Here is a 14,966-nt window from a genome sequence, read left to right as displayed (position 1 = left end):
AGACCTGCTAGCAGATCGAAACCCACTAGCAAGCCCCCACACGCACGTGACCATCAAAAAATTGCTAATAACTAGATTCGACCCTGAGCACACAATCAACTTGAGCGCCTAACCAAGCCGAAGACTAGCTGCACTACCTCTCAGTGGTTCCATTGATTCAAGACCTTGGCATCTATAACCCATCAGCTTATAAAACTTGATCTTCGCCCCAATCAACTAATAAAACTTGACGACCTTCACATTCTGATCAAGCACCACCCACCCCAATTTTCCATTTTCACCATCGGGTAGCCATGTTAGCAAGGTGGGGCTAGCTCGCTTGTACCCTCGAGGGAGCCATCATCTATGAACTCAAAGTCGACTGTAAAACTCACTAGGATAAGCGGTATTATTGAATCAGACAAAGCAACAAGCATTTGCTTTCCTAGTTAGAGACCAACGTCTTCGGGCTAATGTGGGATCTACTCAATGACCTACTGGTTTAAGTAAATATCTAATGAGTTTCCTGACCGGAGAAGTTACTTTTGAAGGGAAAACTATGCATTTTTTAGATTTGCGTGCTCCTTCGTTAGAACCTCTAAGGGGTTCCAATGGTTTGGATTTGAGTAGCTGAAAAAAAAAACATACAATCTTGGCAAAAACGACGTTATCCTTGAGTTCATAGATAGTAGAGAACTCATAGATAGTAGAGAGATGTTCTTGTACCATGTGTAATTCACCCAATCCAAACATGAAATCAAGTAGTTGAGGGGGCAAAGGGACCGGCACAGCCAGAGATCAGTCTATGGTAATGGAGCATCAGTATTGCCAACATCCATAGCCCCACCCATGAAGGAACTCTTGGTGCCCCATCCAAGTATACTGATGTCTGAGAATTGATTTAGGATTTTTGGGGAAGTAGAGGGGTTTTAGTTATGATATGCTACGAAAATCATGCACATAATTAATGTAAAAGCCATTGGGCATTTCCTATATACCTTGCTCCTACAGAAGGGCAGTTTTAAGGGTGTCCAGGAGCTACCCCTTCTAAGCCAGAAATAAATGAAACTCTCGAAACATCTTCCCCATCTTAGATCCCCCCTTAACCAGCAGCAGTCCAATGTGTATCATCCAAAAACAGCCCAACAAGTTTTCAATCCAAACATTAATCAAATAACTTAACGAAAATGGTAGCCAAAAAGATCTCTACTCTGAAATACATAAACTCAAATCCAAACATTTTGTAACAAAAACGTGCCATCTTTTCTGGCGATCTAGCCATTTTGAAGACAGGCGGATGATAGCTTCTCGTAGCATATTATTAATCAAATACATATATACACTATCACATAACGCAAGTTGCTATATACATAGTTCAACGCAATACTGAAAACATCACCACCACATGTCAATAGTTCTCCTTTCCTCTGTCACGTCTTTCCCCTGCTAAAACAGAAGGAACCAATAAAATGTCTTCATTAACTTAAGGACCTCAGGTTTAGTCTGTTCAGTTATACTATTAATCAATTGTGACTGCTTCTATTGCCAAACTTCATCATATGTAGCGCATCGTGGTAAGGTGTTATCCCAGACCCATATTTTTAAAAAAGAAAAGAAAAGAGAGAGCTAAAACCTTGCATTCCTAGGAGTATGGAGGACTAAGTCCAGGCATTTAGTCACCAGTAGCTTTGAGCAAAAGTATGTCTTCAAATGGATCCCTGTCAACCGTGTCATAGCATTGAGTGGTTGAATATGACTTTGGCAGCAGAGTAAACCGCTCTTGCATCATCTGCACAAAAGAAGTATCGATCAATAGTTTCAGCTCCATTCCATTTCGAATTTGGTTCCTTTCTCGTTTTTTGGTTTTAAGCACAGAAACAAGTGAAGTGTATAACAAATGGCAGTTATCATTCAGCGACACAACAGTTAGAAGCAACTGAGTCTCCCCGTTGAATAGAGCTCTCGTACGCACCTGCAATTGTGGCTACATTATACTCAGAAGGCACATTGGTCTCCGACTCAACAGCAGCTTTAGCTGCTGCAATACCAACCGCCAGACTCTGCATAACATCTAAGCCTGCACAAATGGAAGCAAGCGCCCCACCAACTAAGCAATCTCCAGCTCCAGTAAGCCGCACAACCGAAGTAGGAAGTGCTGGGAAATGCATAACAAAAAGATGAGAGCTTTTCTCAGACCCTCTTGCAAGAGGATGCAAATTTGAGGAACATCTTGATGCCACAGTTTCGTATAACTGTCTACCAAATCCATGTAGTTTGGTTCTCGCCACATTGATTCTCTGGATGCTAGGAATTCCCTTCGAACATAGGAACACCCCATCTGATCCCAGAGTCACAGCCACTATTGTGATACCTCTCTCAAGCAAAACACAGATGGCTGGTTTTAGCATTTTAAACAGACATTGTATCGAAGGCTTAGTTCTCTTTGGTTCTGTAATTGTGTTGAGCATATTTCCAGGAGCCAAAGCACTTGCCATGGCTACAAGTTCATCTTCATTAGGGGAGACAAAAGTTACCTGTAGAGGGAAATCAAGGTTCTGATCTCAATATATTATATATGCATTTATAAAAGGACTTCTTTCTAACCCTAAATCAATGGCAATTAATAATACATATTAAATATGGTAACATAAAACTCAAATAATGCAAGGTACGATGTAAACACATATTTATAGCCTCCGGACTTTCAGAATGGTCCAAAACAAAAGCTCAATGTCCATCTTGTTGAATGTTTAATCTTGATCAGCAGGTGGAGAATAGTTTGTAAACAACAACACCTAACTTTTCTATCTGAACTACAGACCACAAGACATTGACAAGCATAGCAGAATGATAATGCTCGTCAACCTTGCATTGACTAATTTTTAAACGGGATGAATTACATGAAAACCAACTAAAATAAGTGAAAGTGGAAACACTTCTGATCTGGACATTTTAGGACTAGAAAGCACGACCAGTATCCTGAGTGCATACTAAAACCACACTATTTATTTAATGGTTAAAATGTATATGGAGCATAAATAATTTCACTTACAAACTTGGCAACCGAGGCAATTCTTCTGGATTTTGAAACGGAGACGGGTTCAAACCACACTGGAACACCAGATTCTGCAGCCACTGGAAAAGACCAAGAGGGAAGAGAGATGGTAGTTTGTAAATAAGAATAAAAAATGAAAATAGGAAAAAGTAATAATCACAACTAATAGTTTTGATTCATATAAGAAGATTGAGGAGAAAGGATGTCTGAAGTTATTATTTAAAAAATTAGAAAGTACTTCGACATGAAGCTTCTAAAGCAGATTGATTCAAGTTTGCATCAACCATTAATACTGGAGCAGAGCATATATTGCACTTGAACTGCTGAATCCACTCAGGGGTGAGAAATGTTTCCTGTACCAATAAACACAATTAAGATCCGTACTATTGGCTTTATAAGCTGGCATCATAAATAATCTATATGGAGCCATAAAGTTTAGCTCACAATTTCTTTTACGCTTGCAACACCAGCTGCTAATTCTCCATTGATGTCAAATATGTTGCATACAACAGCTGTTCCGATATCTGGATGCTTCCGAATGCCTACACCAAAATTTATGTGAGGAAAAACTAGAATGTTGTTGTAAAGTATTTCTCAGTATACCAGAAAGAGAGTATACTTTTTCAGTATTTCATTCATGTGATAAGGAACCAGTGAAGAGTATACTTTTTCAGTATTTCATTCATGTGATAAGGAACCAGTGAACCACCGAAGAAAAAAACTTTATGATTCTCTATGGTTTTCATCCAGATAAAAATGAAACTAATTCTTTCTTTCTTCCAACTCTGAAAGTATCGAGATATGCTATCATAATTGATTTTCAAAACCCCAAGAAAAGACAACAGCAATTAAGATTAATTATATTTCTGAAAAACAGAAAAAAGAATAATAACTGTGATTATGCTATGTAACCAAAGTAATAGTGACCACAGATGAAAGTGTCGAAGGCTGTAAACATGAAAGGGTTGACCTTCTATTGATAGCTCAGCAGACCTCCATTGTTCCAGCAACAAATTTCCTAGTTAAAGAACGCAATGAAATCAGGCAGTTACAGAGAAAAGCTATTTTTTCTACCCGTAGAATGAAACACATTTCAACAAAAAACTTTTACATGTAAATCGTATAGTACATGAGGAACAGTGATTAGGATAGTTTCCAGGTAATACATAGAAGTTTCAGATATCAACACAACAAAAGAGACAAGGCCACCATTTCCATTGTTTAAAGCTTACAGCTTCTTAATGGATTCATTGCCTGGTAAAAGTCATGAAAAGGCTCCAATGGTGGTGGTAGTGTTATGGAAGGACAGATGTACACCCTGTTACCCAGTAGGTCAGTAACCCCCACTTTAAGGCTATGTTGTCCCAGTGGTATAACTCACGATGCCTAGGTTGTAAACTTGTAATTACCGAGTTCAAACTCATATTTATTGCTTTTTATATGGATAACTTCATATTGACTGCTTACTAGAACAGAAACATTCTCTTGCTCTATGCATAAGTGTGCAAATGCATGCTTTCCTTCATGTCCTAGAGGTTCAATGAAGTTACACTTACAAACAGATAGGGCTAAATTTAAAATTTGAGTCTCTAATATTTAACAATGGAAGGGGATTGATCCATCATCTTCTGTGCATCTGGAATCAAATAACAGTATGGCAGTGTCCTGGTGGTGGTGGCAATGCAACTCTACCATTTGGCTAATAATCAAACTCTTTCAAAATTCAATGATTATTAATTTGTTATCATTGTTGGATATCTGAGCACCCTCTAGCTTTGTACTTTAAGATGTCATCCCTTTACTGATTTGTCAAACACTAAGAAGAAAGAGGTTGCCATAAAATCACCTGCCATATCAAGTCCCACAGCACTAATCATAAAAGGCTTTGTTCCAAGCTTGGACATGCACTCAGCAACATTCCTAGCCACGCCTCCTAAAATATATTTTACCTGAATAAACAGTCGATTATAAGGTAAACACCAGAAAAATTAAATTCTTGAACCCTAACCCGCCTTCACATACATTGATTGGGATCAGCCACTGTCCACTTCACCTCACTAGAGGTGGTGCATTTGAATCCCATACCCCAACCAGCTTAATTAAATTAAACAAAAAAAACAAGAAGAAGGAAAGCACCAACATTAATTCTCATCAATAGCATCACAAAAGTTACAATTTTAAAAAAAAAAATAGTTTGTGGGGCACTGGCATCGGCTAAGACAATGTATTTACACCAAATAATTCAAGGAAAAAATTACAATCTCATTGAGTTATCGTGATCTGCCAATGACAAGGAACTTAGGCAAAACTTCCACCATTACGTGACCCACCGAACAGCACATTGCATTTGAAATAACTCCTTAATCAAAATCTTGACAATAATTCATATCAAAAAGAAAACCTTGCCAGGAGTAGTGGTTCTGGAATTCGTAGGGATTGAAGGTGTAGCATGAATGTCCAAAATCATTCCCCCAATGATCACTGGTTCCGCCTCCTCATCTTCGGATTTTCCAGCCTTCAGTGAAACCTAATTAAAAAAAACTGTGAATCCATAAGATTTAGACTCCAATTAAAGAAGACGACCAAAATAGAGAGCATCAGAAGTTGAAGTATTATGAATAAGAAAATCTAACAGGGTGAATGGCATGATCAGCTTCCCTTGGCTGCAAGAGATGACGAGATATTGATTCCAATCTTCCGCGCGCACTACTCTCCATTTTTATTTTTTTTCTTTTTCCGAACTTCTTAGCTCAATAGCGTATTTCCTCTTTCGGGAAACCCTCGATTTCGGTTTCGATCGGTGGATGCGCACAATTTCTAATTTATCTTTTCCTGTAAAATTAGTGTAAAACAGTTGCATACACTTCATCACTATCAAAAGTGAAAATTTTAAAAAGAAAACTCGATCTGATAAGGGAGACAAAAAGCACAAACGAACAAAACCTAACTGAAGGAAAATCATATTAAATAAAGGAAATATTGAGGATAACCGAAGCATTCTCATGCAATCAAGCAGTAATTGTTACTGGTATCATTTGTTGATTAATTAAAGAGCAAGAAGAGACGTACCGTATGTACTCAGCGATGATCTTCTCAGTGGAATCCGAGAGATTAAGGTTAATGAGATCTGACAGCAGCGACATGTCCACTAACACTCGCACAAAAACAACACTTGCAATTGAATCTCTATGTCACGACTTCGTGTCATGCGACGTCGTCTTTTGCTTGACTTCTGAGAGTGACAGTCGTTGGATGAGAAGAACGTTTAAAGGCTGAGATCAATTTAGGACTTAGTATATATTTTCTGATGTTTTCTAGGGTTGGTGTGAAGAGATTATCTTGTTGTCTTGTTTCCTTATTTGGAGAGCCGCCCTCTCGAACAGGCGAATCCCTGTGTATTTTGGTAGCTAAGACTTGTATGGTGGACTGTAATCTATATCTGAAGTTCAAGATCACCTTTCCTGGATATTCTGGTGCAGTGTTGTAGTTGTTCCTACTAAGCTTCTGTGAACAGTCTCAGTTACACTTAGTTGTGTAACAAATTGGTATCAGAGGCACCGATTCTCATGGTGAAAACGCGCGCAATGCCAGGAGACGATTCCCATTCACAACTGTTGGAGGCTCTTGCCAATCTTACTGCCCGCTTTGATGCTCAGGTTGCTAGATCTGAAGCCCAAAATTTAGCCATTCAGGCCATGGCGGATCGGCTTAACCAATTAGACCATCATCCAGCCCCTCCGTTGGCCACCCCACCAGTGGCTCCTGTCCCTGACCGTGGCAGAGATAACAACGTTCTTCAAGGAGCTGGGCACAATCGGAACCCCCGGTTGGACTTCCCGCGTTATACAGGTGATGATCCCGTGGTTTGGCTGCAGAAAGCTAACCTCTACTTTACCTATTACCAAACTCCGCTAGAATAGAGAGTACTGATTGCGTCGTATCACATGGACGGACGTGCGGCCATATGGTCTCGTGAGCTTCATGCATCCGGCCATCCACCTACGTGGACTGATTTTATAGCTGCGTTGCAGAACAGATTTGGGCCAAGTTTATTTGAGGACCCAATGGAAGAGTTGGTCCGACTCCGGCAGACTGGCACCGTAGAAGAATATCAGCTTCGTTTTGAAGATCTGGTGGCTAGGGTGCCCGAGTTAACTGAAGCCCACAAGTTGAGTTTTTTCTTGGGAGGGTTGAAAGATGAAATTCGCCTCACGGTTAAAATGCTGATGCCCTAGTCTCTGGTGACCGCACAAGCAATGGCCAGAATGCAAGAGGCAACCCTGTTACTGGCTCGACGGCCTGGCCGTAGCCCTTATATGGGCCTTTTCTCCCATCAAGCCGATAACCCGATCACTCCACCACTCTCCACAACACCTCCAGCGATACCAGCTGCTCCACCAGTCCTTTCTCTGCCCTACCCAGGGTTTGGCATGACTGCAAGACCCAGTTCTACTGTCTCACCTAGTGTAACTTCTTATTCCTCTTCGGAGGTCAGTAGTAATGTGCTTCCTCCACGTGGAGCGTCTGTGCAACGTATTACGGATCAACAAATTCGCGAAAAGAAAATGAAAGGATTGTGTTATAGCTGTGATGCAAAGTGGTCGCCAGGCCACAAATGTCCCAACCCGAAGCTCTTTTTGATTGAAACTCTTGATGAAACTCTCTCTCCAGAAGGGGGAGTTATGGCTACAGAACAGGCTGCTAACATTGAACCGGGAAACATAACAGGCCCGATGAATGTGACTGGAGATTCCTCGTTGTTCAGCCCCGAGATTTCATTACATGCTCTATCTGGAACCCCTTCTCCACGAACTATGCGTATGGTGGGTCGCATTGGGATACATCAGTTTGTTGTTTTGATTGACACGGGTTCCACCCATAATTTTATTGATCCTCTCATATCACAGAGGGCACAGTTAATCCTACATCCTCATCCGCCAGTGCCTATTACAATTGCCAATGGAGATGTTCTGAGCTGTCAAGGAAAGAATCGTGCGGTGACTTTCAGCCTACAGAAGGTGCAATTTTGTGCCGATTTTTTAGTTCTTCCTCTCGGGGGGTGTGACATGGTACTGGGGATACAGTGGCTTCGTGAACTTGGGGTAGTGCAATGGAATTTCCAAACATTGACAATGGATTTTGTGTACAGGGCAAGGCAGTGCAAGTTGGTCGGGCTCCAGCCTTCGGCAGGCACAGTAGTCTCTCCTGCGGGGTCTGGAAAATTTGCTGCATTGGAAAGACATGGTGTGTTACTACAGTTGCTTGATGTTGATGCAGGTGTAGTCCACGGGGTATTGGGTGAGGATATTCACCAACTCTTATTAACATATACTGGGGTTTTTTCTGAACCTAAGGGCCTACCGCCATATCGCACTCATGATCACAGAATCATCTTGCGAGAGGGTACTCCGCCAATCAATGTTCGACCATACCGCTATCCACACTATCAGAAAGCTGAAATTGAGAAGATCATCAGAGAATTACTTCATTCTGGAGTCATCCGTCCCAGTGTTAGCCCTTTCTCCTCCCCAGTTTTATTAGTGCGTAAGGCGAACGGCACATGGCGCATGTGCGTTGACTATCGGGCTGTGAACAAGGAAACCATCAAAGATCGATTTCCTATGCCGATTATAGATGAATTACTTGATGAGTTAAATGGGGCCAGCATCTTCTCGAAATTGGACTTGCGTTCCGGGTATCACCAAATCCGCGTAGTGGAGGAGGACATTCCAAAGACGGCTTTTCGGACTCACGAGGGGCACTACGAATTTCTCGTTATGCCCTTTGGGTTGACTAATGCACCGTCAACGTTTCAAAGTTTGATGAACACAATATTTAAACCATATCTCCGGAAGTTTGTCCTAGTTTTTTTTGATGATATCCTGGTGTACAGCAAATCACGGGAGGCCCATCTGAGACATCTAGCCACAGTCCTTGATCTTTTACAATCACATCAGCTGTTTGCAAAGCTCTCTAAGTGTAGCTTTGGGGTGCATGAGGTGAGCTATCTTGGCCATATTATTGGCAAGGAGGGAGTCAGAACTGATCCGACCAAGACTCAAGCAATGCTCGAGTGGCCGACCCCCAGATCAGTCAAGGCTTTGCGGGGCTTCTTGGGGTTAACCGGGTACTACCGGAAGTTTGTTAAGGGGTATGGAATGATTGCAGCACCTTTATATAAACTCCTTGCCAAAGATGCCTTTGTGTGGGACGAATCCGCGGAGGTTGCGTTTACGACTCTGAGGGAGGCAGTAGCAAAACCCCCTGTTTTGGCATTGCCGGATTTCACACAGCCTTTTGTGATCGAATGTGATGCTTCGGGCAGCGGTATTGGGGCGGTACTTATGCAAGGTGGACGACCAATCTCTTACTTCAGTTCTACTCTTAAAGGTAGAGCCTTGAATCTCTCCACCTATGAGAAAGAATTATTTGCTCTAGTATCCGCAATCAAAAAGTGGAGAGCCTATCTTTTGGGACATACCTTTACCGTCCGTACGGACCATTACAGTTTGAAATTCCTGTTGGAACAGAAAATAGGAACACCGGCACAACAAAAGTGGCTTAGCAAGTTGTTTGGTTATGATTTTTCGATTGAATACAAGCAAGGTAAAGAGAATCTTGTGGCGGATGCTCTCTCTAGGCGGCAAGAGGAAGTTGTTGCACCAGAACCAACACTTTGTGCGATCACCATTCCCACTCTTGATTTATTATCTGATATTAAGTTGTCTTATGAAGGAGATTTAGAGATGCAGCGGCTGTTACAGCAGTTAATTGCATATCCTATGGCCTGCAAACACTTCAGCCTACGGCATGACATAGTATTTTACAAGAATCGGTTGGTGGTGGGTAGTGGCAATGGCATTCGTGATAAAATTCTGGAGCAAATGCACAGTTCCCCCTTGGCTGGTCATCCTGGTTATGATAAAACCTTACAGAGAGCACAACGGGACTTTTATTGGACAGGAATGAAGGCCTCCATTAAATCTTTCGTTCGGCGTTGTGATCGTTGTCAAACCACCAAATATCTGAACACACAGCCCTATGGCCTTTTGCAGCCACTGCCGATACCCTCTCGAGTTTGGGCAGATATTAGTCTTGACTTTGTGGAGGGACTTCCCGTCTCTTGTGGCAAATCAGTTCTCTTAGTGGTGGTAGACAGACTTTCGAAATATGCCCATTTCTTGGCGCTTTCCCACCCATACACCGCTGCCTCAGTAGCACAGACTTTCTTGGATAATGTATTTCGCTTACACGGCATTCCGGAGTCTATGGTAACGGATCGTGACTCTGTGTTTACTAGTGCCTTTTGGACTAAGCTGTTTGAATTGCAGGGCACCAAGTTGAATTTCACAACCAGCTATCATCCCCAAAGCGATGGCCAAACCGAAGCGGTGAACAAAAGTCTGGAGCAATATTTACGTTGTTTTGCTGGAAGTCACCCTAAGAGTTGGCTCAAATGGCTGCCTTTAGCAGAATATTGTTACAACACCACTACTCATTCCAGCTCGAAACTTACTCCGTTTGAGGTGGTGTATGGGCGACTCCCTCCTCGTTTGTGTGACTATGTTCCGGGCACAGTGGCTGTGGCAGCCGTCGACTCATACCTGCGCTCTAGAGAAGAGATTCTGCATGTCTTGCGCCATAACCTCTCAAAAAGTCAGAACAGTATGAAACGGTTTGCTGACAAGAAACGTACTTCCATCTCTTTTGAAGTTGGTGATATGGTCTATTTGAAACTTCAGCCTTATCGCCAAATGTCGGTAGCTCAACGCCAAAATCTTAAGTTGGCGCCCAGATATTACGGTCCTTTTCCTATACTTCAGAAAATTGGTACCGTGGCTTATAAACTAGACCTGCCATCTACCTCACTCATCCATCCTGTTTTTCATGTCTCACAATTGAAACAACACCTGGGTAGTACTCCAGTTACATCACCTACCTTACCACCAACTAATGATGAAGGACTGCCATTACCTCTACCAGAAATAGTGTTGGATAGGCGTTTGATTAAACAAGGCAATGCTCCTGCAGCAGAGTTACTGATTAAATGGCACGGACAGGATGCGTAGGAAGCTACTTGGATTTCCTACGCTCGTTTGGTGGAGCAATTCCCCGACCTTGTGGGCAAGGTCTTTTGATGGGGAGGGTATTGTCACGACTTCGTGTCATGCGACGTCGTCTTTTGCTTGACTTCTGAGAGTGACAGCCGTTGGATGAGAAGAACGTTTAAAGGCTGAGATCAATTTAGGACTTAGTATATATTTTCTGATGTTTTCTAGGGTTGGTGTGAAGAGATTATCTTGTTGTCTTGTTTCCTTATTTGGAGAGCCGCCCTCTCGAACAGGCGAATCCCTGTGTATTTTGGTAGCTAAGACTTGTATGGTGGACTGTAATCTATATCTGAAGTTCAAGATCACCTTTCCTGGATATTCTGGTGCAGTGTTGTAGTTGTTCCTACTAAGCTTCTGTGAACAGTCTCAGTTACACTTAGTTGTGTAACACTCTACCTCTCTTTTGTGTTTCTCTGTGTCCGTCGGGTTGAGAGACTTTGAGACGGGGGCTAAAGGGAGTGGCGGTTCGAATGTGAGAGTGAGAGGCGGAAACGGTGAGAGGGCGTCTGTCGATATCTGAGATGGGCCTAGGTCTTACTGTTGGGCCGAATCTGTGTGTATGGGCTCCGAGTCCGTTAATCCAAAACAAACTGGCGGACTTGAATGTTCTAGACTTAGTGGGCCAGGCCTTGTTTTGGCCACTACACACATGCATTAACACACCATGGCTATTTTTAGCTAGCTCATTTACTCTGTCCACATGCAGACATGCTTTACCATAATGGGTGGGTTAGATTACCAACAATAATAACATTCTTATCTCATCCCTCTCATAGTCTCATTATCCCTTAGATTAACCTTTTAATTATCTTTTTTTAGAATAATTTTAAAAAAATCTATTTTTTAAAGTAGGAATTCATCCAAGATATGGTCATATTAGATTCTGTCCTCTATGAGAAATCTCAGACACTCGAGTGCCCGGTCCCACAAGCATCAGGCAATTACGGAGCCTTTGGCTCATGAGGGTGGCTCCGAAAAATTTGAAAGACGTGGGAGTTGAGCCTAGGACTGTGAAAAATGAAATCTAGTTACAATTTCGTAATTACCACGGCAAACGGAGGCAGTTCCATTAGTTTAGAGAATTTCTGTTCAAACGACAGTTTTATCTCTTAGGCTTATTTGAGCTTAATTCCATATCATAGGCCTTCAATGGACTACCTATTCCAAATGCATTGTTTAACTACCTGAAATTAAGAATATTATAATTTATTGAGAACTCGTTTTGATATTCCGTGCACAATCAAATACTTTTTCGGGATGTTGTAACCGTCATTGATATATATATATATATATATACTTTGATGTTGTTCTATGATGTTCTTTGTTCATTCATTTATACATATTCAAGAAGGTAAGTGTTATGTAATATGTATGGAGAAATTGTTGGGAGCACTTTGCATTGTCAGGATGTTTTGAGATACTAGTCGAAGTGGCTTGAAACTGAAGGGGTAGTTGGAGGAAAGAAACAATCCACTACATCTTCTCAATTTACGCCCAGAGACAGATGCAGGATATTATCTCAGGGTGGGCAAAATCATACAGGGATTCGAGGGCAGTGACCCTGAATTTTTTTTTTGTTGATTAAGTATGACTTCAAAATGATGGAAAACAACACTAAAAATCCAAAGTTATTAGAATAGCGATAAGTAATAATTGAAAGTTGATTCACAAATTGTGCTCCACGATTTTCATATTTTGAAATCGTTCTATGATATTTTCATTTGGAATAGCATCAAAATTATATTTCTCAAAGTTCACAACTAATGATCCAACCAAATCGAAAACATGCGTGTGCGTTATCTTCTACGACGGATCTGACCAAAGCTCCATCAATTGATAAGTATCATACTTTCAGCGAGTCGCATTGTGATTGTGAGAATAAAAGTAGGTAAACTCTAGAGAAATTTAAAAAAAAATGTATGGTTGATTTAACTCATAAATTTAGTGAAAGACATGAACAATGAAGAGTGCTGAAAAGGACCAAAAGGTTATGGGCCCATAAATTAGGAGTTTAGTTTGGGTTTTTAACCCATATTTTCAAGTATTGATGGGCTAAAATTTCATTAGGCCCAATTTTATGATCCATGGTCTATCATTAATATAGAAAAAAAATCCAAAAATGAGGATGGGCAATTAGGCCTAATTTTTTTTGTAATTCATGGTCTATCCTTAATATATATAAAAAAATTACTCAAAAGTAAATTTTCCAAAAGTTTACTCTTAGTAAGTCCGCCCCTGTTTACGCCTACTTTGGTGAATTTAGATGAACATACGACTCCTTTTGACACATTTATTGATCTTGAGATGCCGATAGGAAAGAAGACAGAGAAGGAGAAACAAAAAAAACAAACAAACAAAAAGGCAAGAAAATTATAGTCTTTTTAGTGATTTTATTTGTGACAGGAAAGTTGAAAAGCTCAAGATGCGTGGGGACAAATTGAAGGCATAATAAAAGTTTATGATCGCGAAGCAATAAATGGAAGTTTGTATGCAAGAAATGGAAGCTTTTTATGAATCTGAACAAAAGAGGATTGAGCTCGAATTGTGAAAAAAAAATTAGTCACATTGTGAAAATAACATAAATGGAACATCAATCAAAATTTAGAAAATAATTACACTCACTAATAAAATAAACAATTCAAATAATAATATATATTACGAATAACTATAAATGTTCTGCAAATACTCCACAATACCAACTTAAAGTTGAATATGTATTTTCTATATCTTGGATGCATGGATGTTGGTTAATGAAATCTCTATCTTTAGCCTGTTCATATATGTCTGTAATGTTCGATTGAGCACATGTAAATGCCCTTCATCTTCAATGATTATATCGTGCAATATTATACATGTCATAATTATATCATTTAGACATTAAGTGTTGAGTGCTTGAAGTAACAAGCTAGCCCATGCATTATTTCAAATGAGGCTTGAGGTAACAAGCTAACCCATGCATTATTGCAAATCTCATTTGAAGTATGCCAAAAGTATGCTCAACCTCCTTTCGTGTATGATTCTTGCATTCTAGTAAAGTGTCTACTCTTATTGGTTTGTGACATAAGGATCATCTCGAAGAAAGTGGCTCACGATGGGTAAATATCGCCAGCTACCCACTTAGTTGTGGTGATCATTGATATAGTAGTCCATTGGTAGGGAACATCCTTAAGCTAGTTCTGAGAACACAAATGAATTGCTCTAGCACATCGACGTCGTTATATGAATATGATAAATCAAAGAATGCATTTCAAATCTAGAGGTCGTATGCTGCGACAACTTCTAATCTAGTTATCAGTTAATGGATATGACCAACAAACTGACCTTTCCAAGCGGCCGAATAATTCTTCAATTTTCAGTGCATGAAATCGATGCTCTCTAGCATTCACAAGAAGCCATGACTTCACCAATAACCAATAATTCTTCCATTTTCCTTTTTGTCCATTTCTCCCATGATTGCCCTGTTTAGTGAGTGATCAATATTTATATAGGCCTAATGATTGTTTCCTATGTGTTCCATATGCCATGTTTCTCAATATTCATTATCATGGGCAGGCAATGCATGTCCTCAGTGAAGATTGCCATTAGAGCTAGGAGATGTGTACTGCCATATTAGTAGTGCATGAAGCTGTCTCCACGTACTGGTCGTCCCTATTATCTTTTGTTTATCTATCTAGAACTCAAATATTGTTGTTAAGATGTTGAACTTATCAGTATTTTAGGATTCTAATTATATGACCAGACTAGTTATGGCAAAAACAAGATATGCACCATGTCTTTTTGGTTAAAGTAATATATATATATATATAAAAATATATATAATA

General features: G+C 40.4%; 1 protein-coding gene across 2 annotated transcripts; it reads right to left on the bottom strand.

The window, feature by feature from the left end:
* Positions 1-1,167: 1,167 nt before the first annotated feature.
* On the bottom strand, positions 1,168-11,574 carry LOC119981889 (pseudouridine kinase). 2 transcript variants are annotated; one of them, XM_038825030.1, is made up of 12 exons: positions 11,541-11,574; positions 6,104-6,223; positions 5,668-5,866; positions 5,436-5,561; positions 4,881-4,983; positions 4,005-4,052; positions 3,479-3,576; positions 3,273-3,387; positions 3,032-3,114; positions 1,952-2,513; positions 1,613-1,768; positions 1,168-1,422 (listed from the first exon to the last, which is right to left on the bottom strand). In XM_038825030.1, exons 3-11 carry the CDS (start codon positions 5,749-5,751, stop codon positions 1,710-1,712), a joined length of 1,278 nt encoding a protein of 425 aa, XP_038680958.1. In that variant the 5' UTR covers positions 5,752-5,866; positions 6,104-6,223; positions 11,541-11,574; the 3' UTR covers positions 1,168-1,422; positions 1,613-1,709. The 2 variants fall into 2 exon arrangements, with proteins under 2 accessions (XP_038680958.1, XP_038680961.1); XM_038825033.1 differs by lacking the exon at positions 11,541-11,574 and having other exon boundaries at positions 5,441-5,561; positions 6,104-6,140.
* Between the last annotated feature and the right edge of the window lie 3,392 nt (positions 11,575-14,966).

This window comes from Tripterygium wilfordii, chromosome 2, assembly GCF_013401445.1.
Source record: "Tripterygium wilfordii isolate XIE 37 chromosome 2, ASM1340144v1, whole genome shotgun sequence".
Classification (NCBI taxonomy): Eukaryota; Viridiplantae; Streptophyta; class Magnoliopsida; order Celastrales; family Celastraceae; genus Tripterygium; species Tripterygium wilfordii.
This window is presented reverse-complemented; position numbering and strand designations above follow the sequence as displayed.

Excerpts from the sequence above, each read along its gene's own strand:
- LOC119981889 (XM_038825030.1), bottom strand. The coding sequence starts at position 5,751 with ATGGAGAGTAGTGCGCGCGGAAGATTGGAATCAATATCTCGTCATCTC. Across the intron at positions 4,053-4,880 it reads TGTGGGACTTGATATGGCAG|GAAATTTGTTGCTGGAACAA; the intron begins GTGATTTTATGG and ends TTCTTTAACTAG. Across the intron at positions 3,388-3,478 it reads TTGCAAGCGTAAAAGAAATT|GAAACATTTCTCACCCCTGA; the intron begins GTGAGCTAAACT and ends TTATTGGTACAG.